Source organism: Prosopis cineraria, unplaced genomic scaffold, assembly GCF_029017545.1.
Source record: "Prosopis cineraria cultivar Desert tree isolate PC_DT_omini unplaced genomic scaffold, ASM2901754v1 PC6, whole genome shotgun sequence".
Classification (NCBI taxonomy): Eukaryota; Viridiplantae; Streptophyta; class Magnoliopsida; order Fabales; family Fabaceae; genus Prosopis; species Prosopis cineraria.
In genome coordinates, this window is record NW_026555337.1 from 23245143 (window position 1) to 23261148 (window position 16006).

Below are 16006 nucleotides of genomic sequence, written 5' to 3' on the forward strand. Positions count from 1 at the left end.
AAGGAACCAAAAAATAATAAAAGTGGTAGAAACCGAAAATAATTATTTTAAAATCCTTTCATGGTATTGACTCCTTCTCGTTATAGTAGAAGATGACAAAGCATAAAGATCAAAATTGAGAATATACAATGACAATATACAATGATAGCATTTAATGTCATATTAAAATTAAAATTGGTAAAACTATGGGAACTGCAGTTTCTGTGTTTCCATTTTTTTATTTCTAGTTTACAATTTAAAGGAACAAGTGAGATGGAGATGTCATATTTTTTAAACTGATGTTTATATTAATATTATCACTCAATAAATGTAAATCAACTCTAGTATATTAATTAACTGTTTTTGACCAGAAATGCATTGTTTTTTTTTAATTAGATTAGATAACAAACTTTTATTGCAAATCCTTTTTCCTCGCTCCAAGTGGCGCTTTGTTTTTTTCCGAACAAACAAAATACTCCATATGATATCCTGACCAGCATTTCTAAATTTATTCGAAAATTTTTGGCCAACCGGAACTAAAGACTTATTTTTATGTTTAAAGATTGTTAGAAAAGAAAATTTCACCCATACACAAATTTTATTAAAAAAATATAAGTAGGAAAAGAAAAAGCATGGTTGTTCATAGTAACACTGAGAAAACAACTAAGAGAGGAAAAAATTATAGTAGCCAGAATATCATAATTTGATGAAAAAAAATTACCTTGTAAATTATTATAATCAAGATATAGCTCTTGAAGCATATCCAATTTTCCAATGCCTTCTGGTATATCACCTACCAAAAAAATTAAAAATAAATTAACGCTTACAGATATTGAATTCGAATTGGGTCACCGGTATATCTATTGAAAATATTTCCCACATATGTGATAAAGAGACAAAAAAAGATGGCATATTAATCTACGGGTGTCCATGTATGGTGAATCTTTTTTACCAAGTCTAACAACACATGCAAATTATAAGCAACATATTGCACTGTAAATGTTTAAAAATTTTACATGGTTTTAACGTAACTACAAAGAAATTCTATAAATCAACTAAAGTGACAATTGTCTAGCTGGCGAAAAGAGGATGACAAAGAACATTGGATTATTTTATCTTAACCAAATTAAAGAAATTATTATCATCAATATGTCATTGAAAAATAACAGTTACAGAATACGGAACGTTAATTTTCCCAGGGGAAATTAATTTGAACAAAGAAGCAAACTTTTTGCCAAGTTGTTTCCATCAATGCACAAAATGAGCTGACTTTCATAACTTGAATAGCCGTATAGGAGGGCACAAAGTTGGAAAGGTAAATCTTGAAAAAAAAAAAAATCAATAACACGAAAAAATGTGTTTTTTGCATATACGCAATAAACTTATCCATAAAAAGAGTAAATTATTTTTTCTTTTATTTTTAAATAGATAAATAGATTTCATCACCGCCAAATTTTATGTCATATCAAGTTTATAAATTTTTCATAGTTAAACAGAAATCATTGATATTAGAAAGGTACCTAGAGACTTCAAAGAATTATGATATTTTGAGGGACCTAATTGTTATTTTGATACTTAGATGGGATTTTATTGCCATTTTCCCAAGTTAATATGTTAATATATTTGTATTTTAAGTTTTATATTTGCTTTTAGAAAGTTTAGGCAAGTTAGGTCTGGGGGCTCACCAAGGGTAGGACAAGCCTCTAGGTTCAAAATTACTTACAGATGTACTTATAAATTGCCCACCAATAAAGTATTTATAAGTTTTATATTATTATACACCATCAATTATCTAATAACATTTCTCTCAAATCATAAAATTAGTAAATTACTTTTAAAAACATCTACAATAAAACATAAAAATTAAAATTGAAATTTATATATCACAGTTTATGTATATATCTATATGTTTTAAAAAAATTTCTCACACACTTCTGATTCTCATCTCAGACCCAAGTCAAAATAATGTAGATAGCTTAATAATTTGGTTATCTTTAGATATTGTTTTTTTTTTTTCATGCCATCTATAAAATTCTTGAGAAAAGCTGTCAGTTAGATAAATTGATTACACATTTTAAGATCAGTCATCATGTGTTTGGCGAATCCATATATGATATAGCTTGAACCTGTTCTTTTGGTATTTTATGCCGAAATTAATTTTTGTTCAAATAAAGCCCAATATATGCCATGCTGCCACCTAATCATTCTATAAAGCCCAATCAGAATTTGATTTCACACCCTCTTATTCCTCTTAATTAAAATTCTGATGATGTTTATGGCCAATAAAAGTAAAATTGACTGTGATTGATAAGTAACAAAATTGGATAAACCAGCGTTGAATTAGACGTTGGATCCATCCAGATTTTACTTTCTGTTTATGTATTAACTTTTTGGTATTTGGCCAGATAATTTGTTAAGACCTAGCTTAGAATTTTAGGTTTATGAGTGTGCCAATTGGTTTGGGAATTTCTCCTGCAATATGGTAATGAGAAAACCACATTATTATGAGTGCTCACATATAAATGATTATGATAAAAAAGAAAAATAAGTAACAAAAATAATTTAATTATTAATGGATTGTTTTAAAGTTATTGCGATCAAGATATAATAACTCTTGGATTTTTACTTAAAAGAAAATGGAAAAATAATAATGCTCTTAAGGCAAACTAAAATCATGAATTCACAACATAATAACTAGCTAGTAGAGTTATCAGCATTGTTCCAATCATTCATCTCGGGAAGCTTCTGTACAATTATATGTCAAGAGCACCGAGAAAGGAGAATTGGTGTTGCACTTGAGGGTCACTGGCTAAAATCCACCTGTCATAAAAGCTGGAACCTGTTTTTCATGAAGTTGAATATCAAGTTTATTCTCATCGATCACTTGTCTTAACATAGTAGACGCAAGTTACTCGTTCGAGTTTGGAAGTAGACACCATGTTAATTCAAAATAAGTATATAGTAATTCGGAGGATGAATATCATTACTTGTCATTAGTCATCGGCTTAATTCACTTCACCTCCCTCATAGTTTCCGTTAGCAAGTTGAGCATCAAGAGAGTCAAACTGGAGGGGGTGTTGGAAGATTGAATTAATTTGGTGATTAATTTGTTTTTAATTACTTAGATATTGTTGATGACCGTAAAATCTATACAAAGGGTTAAGTATTATTTTATGGAGGTAGGGTGGAATACTTGTCGAGGTTCAAAATTTCCTAATATAAAAACACCAAAATATATTATTTAATTACGTGATTTAATTCCTAAATTTAATATAAACACAAGAAAAGTCATGGTTTTCTAAATAGATTGGGTCATCCAATTCCACCGGTTGTATTAGGAACTAGCTCTTGGTTTAGTCCTCTACAATTTTCAAAACTGAATACTTAGATACAAGGACGTGTGAAGGGGTTTTGTGGCCTAACAAAAAATTATTTTAGAAGCCTAATGCATTATTATTTTACCACTTTAAATCCTATAAAAAATTAAAGCCACAACAGAATGCCATCTCGCTGACTCGCCTTGTCCCTCTTGTATGTACTAGTGTCTTAGTCACACTTTCCTAACAATCACAATTTCAAGTAAAAAGTAAAATAAAGGGTAAAAGAGGAACAAACACACCTGATATATATATATATATATATATGGCCCTATATGATTGGTTTTCTTTATTCTCTTAACAGAAATGCAAAAGTCCCATAAACAAATAAAAGGATTCGTCAACTTCACAATGACAAATGGCAAATCAAGTTACTAATCAGGCTACAGTGCCCATGGAAATGGCTAAACAAGAGCTATATTTTATTAATAAGAAAATGATGGCAGTCAAGGAAACGATTTGATTGAGAGAGAAGAAGAGATGAAATGACAAAGTGGTTGTGGCAGGGCATACGCGCACCGAAATATGGGACCATAAATTTTTAATGAAGAGATATAATCAACATTAATGCTTAAAAAATTAATTGCTTGTTATATAAGATATAAGTAAGTAATAAATCCTTAATGAAAATATATAGTTAACATTAACGCTTAACAGGAAAAATAATGACATATTATGTAGGATATAAGTGAACATTTTTTCACACCTACGACGACGGCCTTGGTGGCCTAGTGTTACACACGGCCATATTGATAGAACTGATGAAACACCAGAAAAGTGATTGATGAACCCACATCTACGTGATTTTTGGGGACTTTTAGATTTAAATATGCTAAGTAATTGCAATAAATCAGAATAAAATAGTTGATGTAGCCTCACTTAGTTATAGTATGCCAAAATGCATGAAATGAAGAAAAAGGACCTAAATTTTAGATTTCTTATATTAAGTATACTTAAGAATTGTATACTCTACCAAAATAGTTTAAGCTATTTGGTTAGATACTTCTTAAGCTTATATATCCATGATCCATCTTCTAATTTTTAGATGGGGGACTTCTTTTTTATTCTAATACTAAAAACGAATTAAAAAAGAGAATTCAGATCAAGATCCAAGATTAGGCTCAAGATCACTCATTCATGCACAGGTGAACCTTTGAAAGTCACCGCAAGTTGCGAATGAACAAAGTTTCATATTTGGTTCTCCCATTGGTTACGTCTGGCAACGGATGAACCATGAGGGAAGTCAATTGCTTGCAGATGAAGTAGAAGGACGCTAGCAGATGAAAAGGTGATTTTGGCTCATGATGATTCTGCCGCGCACAAATAGGCTCAACATAACCACGACCATGCGCGAAAAAAAGTGGCATATGGTATTTTCTTCACTCTTTTGCCACGTGCTGATAAGAATGCCAAGGGAACAACAATTTGCAAACAAAGGCCCAAAATGCATAGAAGCCCCAAGTTTCAATTGGGATCCAAAATTGTATAGAAAGACCTAGAAACACTTGAGGAAGACATTTATTCTCTTGGAGGCAATCTGGATAACTAATGATCACGGAGCTTGGAAGTGATTTATGTGGGGATTGTTATGGCCAATTACATGTTTGATAAGATTGATTCTAAGGTGTGTTCGGATTAGAAATTGCAAAATTGAAGTTAGAATAAATTGAGCAACAGAAGTTAGGATAAAAATCATTGACGTTAACTAATTTGCATGATATAATTAATTATTATCATCAATTACAATATTCTCCCTTTTATAAATATTAAAATAAAATGTATCAAAATAATTATTTTAATATATTTCGAATAAAAGGAACCAAAAAATAATAAAAGTGGTAGAACCGAAAATAATTATTTTAAAATCCTTCATGGTATTGACTCCTTCTCGTTATAGTAGAAGATGACAAAGCATAAAGATCAAAATTGAGAATATACAATGACAATATACAATGATAGCATTTAATGTCATATTAAAATTAAAATTGGTAAAACTATGGGAACTGCAGTTCTGTGTTTCCATTTTTTTATTTCTAGTTTACAATTTAAAGGAACAAGTGAGATGGAGATGTCATATTTTTAAACTGATGTTTATATTAATATTATCACTCAATAAATGTAAATCAACTCTAGTATATTAATTAACTGTATTTTGACCAGAAATGCATTGTTTTTTTTTAATTAGATTAGATAACAAACTTTTATTGCAAATCCTTTTTCCTCGCTCCAAGTGGCGCTTTGTTTTTTTCCGAACAAACAAAATACTCCATATGATATCCTGACCAGCATTTCTAAATTTATTCGAAAAATTTTTGGCCAACCGGAACTAAAGACTTATTTTTATGTTTAAAGAATTGTTAGAAAAGAAAATTTCACCCATACACAAATTTATTAAAAAAATATAAAGTAGGAAAAGAAAAAGCATGGTTGTTCATAGTAACACTGAGAAAACAACTAAAGAGAGGGAAAAATTATAGTAGCCAGAATATCATAATTTGATGAAAAAAAATTACCTTGTAAATTATTATAATCAAGATATAGCTCTTGAAGCATATCCAATTTTCCAATGCCTTCTGGTATATCACCTACCAAAAAAATTAAAAATAAATTAACGCTTACAGATATTGAATTCGAATTGGTCACCGGTATATCTATTGAAAATATTTCCCACATATGTGATAAAGAGACAAAAAAGATGGCATATTAATCCTACGGGTGTCCATGTATGGTGAATCTTTTTTACCAAGTCTAACAACACATGCAAATTATAAGCAACATATTGCACTGTAAATGTTTAAAAATTTTACATGGTTTTAACGTAACTACAAAAGAAATTCTATAAATCAACTAAAGTGACAAATTGTCTAGCTGGCGAAAAGAGGATGACAAAGAACATTGGATTATTTTATCTTAACCAAATTAAAGAAATTATTATCATCAATATGTCATTGAAAAATAACAGTTACAGAATTACGGAACGTTAATTTTCCCAGGGGAAATTAATTTGAACAAAGAAGCAAACTTTTGCCAAGTTGTTTCCATCAATGCACAAAATGAGCTGACTTTCATAACTTGAATAGCCGTATAGGAGGGCACAAAGTTGGAAAGGTAAATCTTGAAAAAAAAAAAATCAATAACACGAAAAAATGTGTTTTGCATATACGCAATAAACTTATCCATAAAAAGAGTAAATTATTTTTTCTTTTATTTTTAAATAGATAAATAGATTTCATCACCGCCAAATTTTATGTCATATCAAGTTTATAAATTTTTCATAGTTAAACAGAAATCATTGATATTAGAAAGGTACCTAGAGACTTCAAAAGAATTATGATATTTTGAGGGACCTAATTGTTATTTTGATACTTAGATGGGATTTTATTGCCATTTTCCCAAGTTAATATGTTAATATATTTGTATTTTAAGTTTTATATTTGCTTTTAGAAAGTTTAGGCAAGTTAGGTCTGGGGGCTCACCAAGGGTAGGACAAGCCTCTAGGTTCAAAAATTACTTACAGATGTACTTATAAATTGCCCACCAATAAAGTATTTATAAGTTTTATATTATTATACACCATCAATTATCTAATAACATTTCTCTCAAATCATAAAATTAGTAAATTACTTTTAAAAACATCTACAATAAAACATAAAAATTAAAATTGAAATTTATATATCACAGTTTATGTATATATCTATATGTTTTAAAAAAAATTTCTCACACACTTCTGATTCTCATCTCAGACCCAAGTCAAAATAATGTAGATAGCTTAATAATTTGGTTATCTTTAGATATTGTTTTTTTTTTTCATGCCATCTATAAAATTCTTGAGAAAAGCTGTCAGTTAGATAAATTGATTACACATTTTAAGATCAGTCATCATGTGTTTGGCGAATCCATATATGATATAGCTTGAACCTGTTCTTTTGGTATTTTATGCCGAAGATTAATTTTTGTTCAAATAAAGCCCAATATATGCCATGCTGCCACCTAATCATTCTATAAAGCCCAATCAGAATTTGATTTCACACCCTCTTATTCCTCTTAATTAAAATTCTGATGATGTTTATGGCCAATAAAAGTAAAATTGACTGTGATTGATAAGTAACAAAATTGGATAAACCAGCGTTGAATTAGACGTTGGATCCATCCAGATTTTACTTTCTGTTTATGTATTAACATTATGCATTCTTTGTATCTTTTCGGTTCATTTATTAAAGATTAAAAAAATAAGTCATTATTAGGTAATTTACAGATTTTATAAAAGAATTATTTTGTAGAAATTTTATAAAAAGCATACATTATTTTTATGTTTGGTTGCAATAATAAAAAAGTAATTATTTGCTAGTTATTTTTAAATTTTATAATATCTTTCTTTATTTCTGTTTTATAAAAATAAATTACTATTTAATTATTTTAAAATCTTAGTATATCTTCTTGCGTCCCACATTTTTAAAACATTCTTTCTCAAAGTTGTTACTTAAAATAATAAAAATTTTACTTTTCTATTCTAATTATTTTCAAAAAATTAAACAAACATTTTTAAAATCACAAAATAATTTTTTAAAACAAGTAATTTTTTCATAAAATAAGCTAAAACAAATGAGCCCTTTATCTCTTAAAATTCTTATAACTAACTAAGTGAAAACAACCAAAAAGAGTAAATAGTTTGGATATGTTAAAATGTGATATACTTTAAAATATTTAATATAAATATTTAACCAAAAGTTTAATTATAATATATGATATACTTTAAAATATTTAATCTAATATATATTATGTCATTGAAATTTATGGGGGTTACAGTAAGTAGAACCTTTTAAAAAAGGGTAAGACTACAATGGCGGCTATAGAATTATCAACAAAGTTTCAAAGGTTATAAACTATTCCTTCTGTTCAAAAATATAAGGCATTTTTAAGTGAATTTCATCCCTCAATAAAGTAGTTACCTACTTTTAAATTAACCCTATCTTTTCATATTTATCCCTATTAAATACCTTACAATAAATATAAAGTTATTATCAATAGGGGCACTTTTGGACAAAAGGCAATGATTGCACCTCAAAAGACTAAATATGTCTTATATTTTTTAACATCCATCTTCTCAAAAAATGCCTTACATTTTTGAACAGAAGGAGTAACTTTTTATATAATTATGTGTGTGTGTCAATATAACAAAATAAAAAGTACAATACTGGAAGTGTTGATATAAATGTTTAAAAGTTGCAGCTATGAATGATAGATTTGGTGATGCGCTTATGCTTCTATTACCTAATGTACAGTGTCATTTTTGTTTGTATTTGAAGAGATATTAGGGTGGGAAAGTTAAACAAGAGACACGGGCCAATATTTAGTTAAAATTATTTGTACTTAATTTTTAAATTAAATTTAAATTAGAAAATTTGCATTTAAATCCCAAGAAATTTTTATAAAATTAAAAATTAAAACTTACAAAAATACTCATTTTTAATAAAACACCCTTCCTTATTAAAATTGGATTTAGTAAATATGCTTGTTTTTTAAGTTAATTAAAATCCTTTGAAATTAAGAATCAAGCGTGTCATTGCTGGTTCTAATAGGATAGTTGTCGTCACCATCACTTCTTTTGTCTCATCTAGTAGTTAAAATTATTTAGCTGATCTCTCTTATGTTGTTGCTAATTCTGTTCTTGCTCTGTTGTTCTCCTTGTTTTGTTACTCTGTTGTTGTTTGCGGTTTCAGTTGTACTGTAATGGTTTATTTTTCTTAGGAATATATCAGCAGTTGGACAAAAAAGTCCTTTGAAATTTAATGTAAGTTTACTTACAAGAGACCTAACTGAAATTATCCTCTTCTATATTTGAAATCTTTGTAACAAGTTGAGTTCTCAATGACATTATAAAATATTAAACATTATGCGTAAAAATATAATCCAATTATTGTTTTGTGAGAAAAGAAAAGTTTATTTTAGACCTATACATTTTGCGATATATAATTAATAGCAATTTGACGAAACCAATTAGCGACTAGGTTCATAATTTCAAGTTGCAAGAGATAATAAGTAAGAAAAAGGAAATAATCTACAGTGAATTATAATTTGCATAAAGTTATACCTTGTAAATTATTGGAATCAAGAGCTAATTCCACACATGATGCAAAAATATTCAAGACTGAACGGTGATGGTCCACACAGGTTCTTCACAGATATTTTATTTTACTTCACATCATGTATACCATATTAGAAACATAAGTCGTAGTTATATTGACAATACATAAAAACCAACCAAAAATGTTTGTTGGAGAATGCAGATAGATGGCTATTTTTCAAAAAATGAAAAAGCTGTGGTTGTTTTGTGTTGAACATTACTAAAAGATACAAGAAAATATTGAAGGACTTAAAAAATGTCTAGGAAGCTCAGTGAAATAGATAGAATAATATTGAAAAATAAAGGAGTGCATAAAGGCTTGCGGAATAATATTTTTGAATTATATAAAACTCCAAGTAAAATATATAAGAGTTTAAAAAATATATAAAAATTATACAAAACTTGGATGAGTCACACCTGTTTTAACGTATTTAAATAACGAAAGTAGAATATTTTATAGATTTGTAATCTAGTATCTAGTTATATTAATTTTTTCAAATTGCATTTGCACTATAATATTTTTAATATTGTTTACGAAAAGAGAAAAATGGTGCAGTGGGGGGTTAAAATGAACTATGGTGTTAAACTGCATTTAAACTATGATATTTTCTAAGCCTTTTGATATAGCCAAAAAGCTTAATAAGATTAAGAAATTTCAAAACAAACAGTTCCTTGTGAAATCGCCTGTTTTTTTTTTTTTTAAGGAATATAATGCATCTTGCTATATAATGCATCAACTGTTTTGCGTCGAACATTAACAAAAGATACAAGACACTATTGAAGGATTAAAAAAAATGTCTAGGAAGCTGAATAAATTATATAAAAAAATATTAAAAATAAAAAGTGTATAAAGGCTTATGGAGAAATATCTTCTATACATTATAAAAATCCATTTAAAACATATAAAAATTAAAAAATATATATATAAAAATATATAGAACTTGGATAAGTCACATCTTTTAATAGGATTTAAATACTGAAAGTACAATATTTTATGGATTTGTAATCTACTATCCCGTTATATTAATTTTTTCAAACTGCTTGATAAAAGTTTAAAAATTTAAAAACAAACAGCGCCTTGTGACATTACCTTTTTTTTTTTTTTAATGTAAGGAATTCATCTTGCAATATAGCAACAAAGCAAAATGTACTAACACAATTATATGATTGTTTATGCATAAAATATCTTATGAAAGGAAATATGAAGAGCACTTATTATTTGTTCTTTTAGCCAACAGCACTTGTTATATGTTGAAAGCATACCTTCCAAGTTATTGTGAGAAAGATCCAACGTTTCTAGCATTGTCATGTTTTCAACACTTCTTGGAATATTTCGTGCAACATAACAATTAGTAAAACATATTGCACATGAGCTTTGAAGCATAAAAAATGTATCAGGATTCTCTAATATTATTTTGGTGGTGTTGAATTATTATATATATATATATATTTTGCCGTATTTCAAGTGGGAAGTGATAAAAAGAGAGAACGAAGCCTTGAAATTTGCGTGGTAACTTTTGCTTTATTTTTTCAAATGCGTGGAACAGTTCACCGCTACTTCTATATGTAATTCCTTCAAAGGCATATAGTTTTTATAAGTAATTAATTTACCTACTAATGAGGGCGAGGTCTAGCAAAAATGGCTAGTACCTCACAGTGCAGCAAACGAAAGTTCAAACCCCCACTAGTGAGGTTCTTACATTTACTTCCCAAATGTGCCTCAAAATATGATTGCCTCCAATAGGACAATATCTATAAGAAATTAAAAAAAAAAGATCTAATTTACCTAATTTTCTTACATGTAAGACACAAGAGAAAGTATAGCTTATTAGAGAGGTAAGCATTTCTAAGTGGACAACTCGTTTACCCACATTCAACTGAAATTAGAATAATGGTGTCTGGAAATGATATAGAACTTAATAATAAATAATAAATTTTAGACATTCCACGTTATTATACAGTATTATTTATTTCACTTTTTAAAACTAACCTTTTAGAGGAAAATATTACTTCTCTCTTTGTGAGTGGAGAGGGGGGAAGAGAGAGTACTCTTGACAAGTCTAAAGTACTCTAAACTCGTTTTGTGAACTAAAGCTAAATAATTATTCTTGCATAAAAACAGAATACTAACACGCATTTGTATTATCTTTTGTTCGCCAATATATAAATTTATTTTATAAGCCTTTAATATGGTCTTATTGTTGAATCCACTTTCATTAATAATAACAGGTGACACATCTAGAAAAGGTGATCCATAGCCCCAAAAAAAAAAAAAACTTAAGAATGACTCAAGGAGCAAGGGATTAAATTTTCTTTTTAAAATGAACATGTTTAAGTACCACTTAATTTGTCTCAAGCGATGGATTGAAATTCTTTGAACAATATTACAATAACTTGTTATGATATATATGTTTGAAAGACAAATGTATCATAATATGCATTTATAATATCTTTCATTCTGAGGCAAGATAAATCAAAGACATGTAATTAAGTATATAATTTTCACATTTATAAGATGATTATTTTTTAGAGTTTCTCCTACAATATTTCTACCTATGCGGCAACAAATTTGGCTCACGTAAATTTGAGGTTGAGGGGACAAAAATTTCTGGAGCAATCATCTATAATAATATCATAACTTTAAGCAAATCAATCAATATAATATATTTGTTTGACAGAAAGTATTTAGCTCTGATAAATTGACAGTCTTCAAGAATATTTATTGTGTATGGTTCAAAATTTTATTGACACTTACAACAACAAAAAATCGAAATCCTAAAAGTTCCCAAAATTGGATTCCCAAACGAGAAGACGTGCCCGAGCTGGCATTTCTGTGATTGAAAATGATGAAAGACTTTTATTTATGCATAAATAATTATGGAAACAAGAAATTTCATGAATACAAAAACTGATAATAGAAAAGGTGAATGTGAAGAATCAAAATTAAAAGTTGCTCATTAGGACATCATAATTTGAAGAACAATGAACTTAGATGCTCCAAAAGAGAAGACATCACAACCACCAGTGTCATTAAAATTAACAACAACTAAAGTCATGAGATCGTAATGTAATGACTAGTAGAGTTATCAAAATTTGTTTGCGATGATATCCAATAAAGCATGAGAAAAGAGGGGGAAAATGTAGTTGTAACACACTGCACTTTTTTGTTGAACCTCTTCAATAAAGTTATATAGAATGAACATGAACTGAAGAATTAATCTCAAACGAAATGATTATATAGAAACAAAGTTTTATGCACTACATTGATGTATAATGACAGCGTTTATTGCTGTATTAAAATTTAAATTGGCAAAATCGAGTTCTATGTTTTCTATTTTTAAATACTCGTTTACCATAAATAGAACAAGTGAGATAAAGGCATTATATTTTAATATTGATGTTGATATTAATATTGTCACTCAATAAGTACACTTCAACTCTAATATATTAATTAATTGTATTTTGACCAAAAAGTCAATGTTATTCATGAGATTAGAAAACAAAATTTGGTGGCAAATTTATAATTGCATTTGTCAGAAAAGGACAGCCCTTCATTAGCCTTTTTCTCTTTGCCCTTTGCCGGGGGGGGGGGGGTGTTGGCATGCCTCCCCTACCCATTCCTTCATGTTCATGGCTTCTCCTTTTCATATATTATTGGTAAAATACCACTTTAAGTTTTTTTAACTTAAAAGGGTAGACACTAATAGCTTGAAGTCACAAGCTACATTGAATCTGCCACTTCTGACTTACAGAAAAACTGACTTGCCGCTAGGCTACAAGGCCATTGGCACTACTTTAAGTTTTTACTTTGTGCAATCTTATTTTGATTTTAGTTCCTCTAATTTATTCCTAAAATTTATATTTATTTTATGTAAAAATTAATTCCTTTATTTTTGTTTTTGGGTTACCCACAGGTATACTTCGATTGGAGGCTACCATGTTCCAGACATTGTTGGGCGTCTCTCTCACCATTAATTAAAAAAAAAAATTAAGAGGGACCATGACAAAATATGACATGAAAAAATTATAAAATTGTGTAATTAAAAATTTGTCCATATTAAGAAACAAAATCCTTGAAACGAAAACTCACAATTCATAGGAAGAAGAATATAAAATAATTTCAACTCCAAGTGGAGTTTTCTTTGTTCCCAACAAACAAAATGCTCCACAAGATATCCTAACTTGCGTCCCTAAAATTAAAAACAACTAAATACTATGCATAAAGAATATATAGTTGGAAAAGAAAATTTCACACATACAAAAATTTATAAACAAAGGGGGAAATAGGAAGATAAAATATATACATTGCTTTTCATAGTAATAATAAGAAAACATTCTAAAAAGGAGTAACATATAGCTAGATCGTTAATAGAAGAAAAATTACCTTGTAAATTATTTTTAAAAAGACGTAAATCTTGGAGCATAGCCAATTGTCCAATGCCTTCTGGTATATGACCTGAGAGAAAATTAACGATAAGAAAGTACAAGATTCACAATAGTTAGAGCAATTAATATGGAAACTGGCTTCTGAATCAGACCGCTACAACCTTCAAAACCAAACAGTTAGAGAACCGATCAAAGACCAGAAAATGGATAATGTTGCAAACAAATTCTTACATGATAGATGACGTCGTTAACTATTATACATTACTAAGTAAAAAACAAAATCAATAACTAAATTCCAAAATCTCATTCCCTTTGCCCAACACCTCCTCAAACACAAACAAAATTTGGCACTGTGTATTGCTGTATTTATGTTAACCTCCATTTTTTTATATCTTAAAACCGAGATAAATAGACTAATAATTCATTTTTGCTTGAAGAACTGATCTAAAATTTGGCAAAACTATAGGGATTGAAGTTTTATATTTTTCAATTTGTTACTTCTCATTTACAATTTCAGAGAAACAAGTGAGGGGGAGACTTTATATTTTAATACTAATGTACTCCATATTAACATGGCCGCTCAAATGAATATGTTCAAGTCTAATATTACAAATAATTAATGGTGTTTTGACTGGAAAGCTATTAGCATTTAATTTTACAATTATTGAGTTTCAAAAGACAAAAAAGGAACATAAAGGAAATAAAAGATTGATGATACCAAATTTCAATTTTGTTAATAGTATGCCTGTAAGTTATTGTAAACAAGATCAAATTTTTAAACCAAAATCAAGTTTCCGGGATCCTGAGAAAATGCAGTTTTGTTAATATTACTTAGAAAACGAGTGAGAAAAATGTAGTAGTAATATGTGATATAGATATAAGAAAAATCGCTTATAATGCTAGCTACAAGTGTCCATATATGACAACTCATCTCTAATAAATCTAATTTTTAATTTTAGAAGAAATGTTTTAGGATCATCCTTATTCTATAAACTTGTTAAAGGACAACGTGTAGACCCTTACTTGCAGCGAAGTGCCCATATATATATATATATATGGTATAGCTCTTGAATGAACTTTAAAAAATAACATGAACTTGCTGAAAAGTTTAACATTATGATTAGTTGAAAGTATACCTTCTATATTGTTTGCACTGAGGTCTAGCTCTTGAAGTTTTGTCAACTTTCCAATATTCCTTGGTATTTTACCAGACAACTTGTTAGCACCTAGATATATAATTTTCAGGTTTGTGAGATAACCAATTGTTTGAGGAATATTTCCTGCAATATGATAATAAAAAAACCACATTATTATGAGTTCTCATGTATAAGAAGATTACACACAAACGAAAAATAAATAATAAACCAAATTTTGTGAATGCAGTTTTTAAAGTTATTTTGATTGTGAACCGTAAATAATATTAAATTTTTTTAACAGTATATATCAAAACTCACAAAACAATTTGAATAAAAACTTGGCGCTGTGTACTGTCGTATATATGTTTACCTCTAGTTTTTATCTTTTAAAACCTAGATAAATTGAGTAATAATTCATTTTTGCTTGAGGAACTTATTCTAAACATTTGGCAAAACTATGGGGATTAAAGTTTCATATTTTTCAATTTGTTACTACTCATTTACAATTTAAGAGAAACAAGTGAGGCGGAGACTTTATGTTTTAATACAATGTACTCCATATTAACATTGTCACTCAAGTGAATATGTTTCGACTATAATATTACAAAAAATTAATGGTATTTTTCATGGAATGTGCTTGCAAAAATATGATTCATGTTTGTAATTATTCACAAAAATTTTGAAAAGAAAAAAAGAAAAAAAAAATAGTCACATAATTTGTTGATTACTGTCCAAATTTTTGAAATAAAATATAACCCATGACACGTAAAAGTGGATCCCCTCCTACTGTGCCAATTGCACGCAATTTATTTCTTATTCTCTTTCTTTTCTTTCATTGTTTTTTTTTGTTCTATATGTATTCAATGTTACAGGCCCTTAATATAATATCATAAACTACAGGCAGCTAGAAAAAAGAAAATTGATAAAACTGAAAAGTTCATAAAAAATAGATTTTTTTTCTCTATAACATACAAGTTGAATACTAAACTATTTTTTTAATATTA

General features: G+C 28.4%; 1 protein-coding gene across 1 annotated transcript in view; it reads right to left on the minus strand.

Moving 5' to 3' along the window:
* LOC129314010 (LRR receptor-like serine/threonine-protein kinase GSO2) overlaps positions 1-16006 on the minus strand; it is a 55094-nt gene that overhangs the window by 12449 nt on the left and 26639 nt on the right. The window contains exons 8-10 of the mRNA XM_054957390.1: positions 15003-15146; positions 5870-5941; positions 701-772 (exon numbers count right to left, since the gene is read on the minus strand). Of these exons, the coding sequence (XP_054813365.1) occupies positions 701-772; positions 5870-5941; positions 15003-15146 (288 nt within the window). The remainder of the gene's footprint in view (positions 1-700; positions 773-5869; positions 5942-15002; positions 15147-16006) is intronic.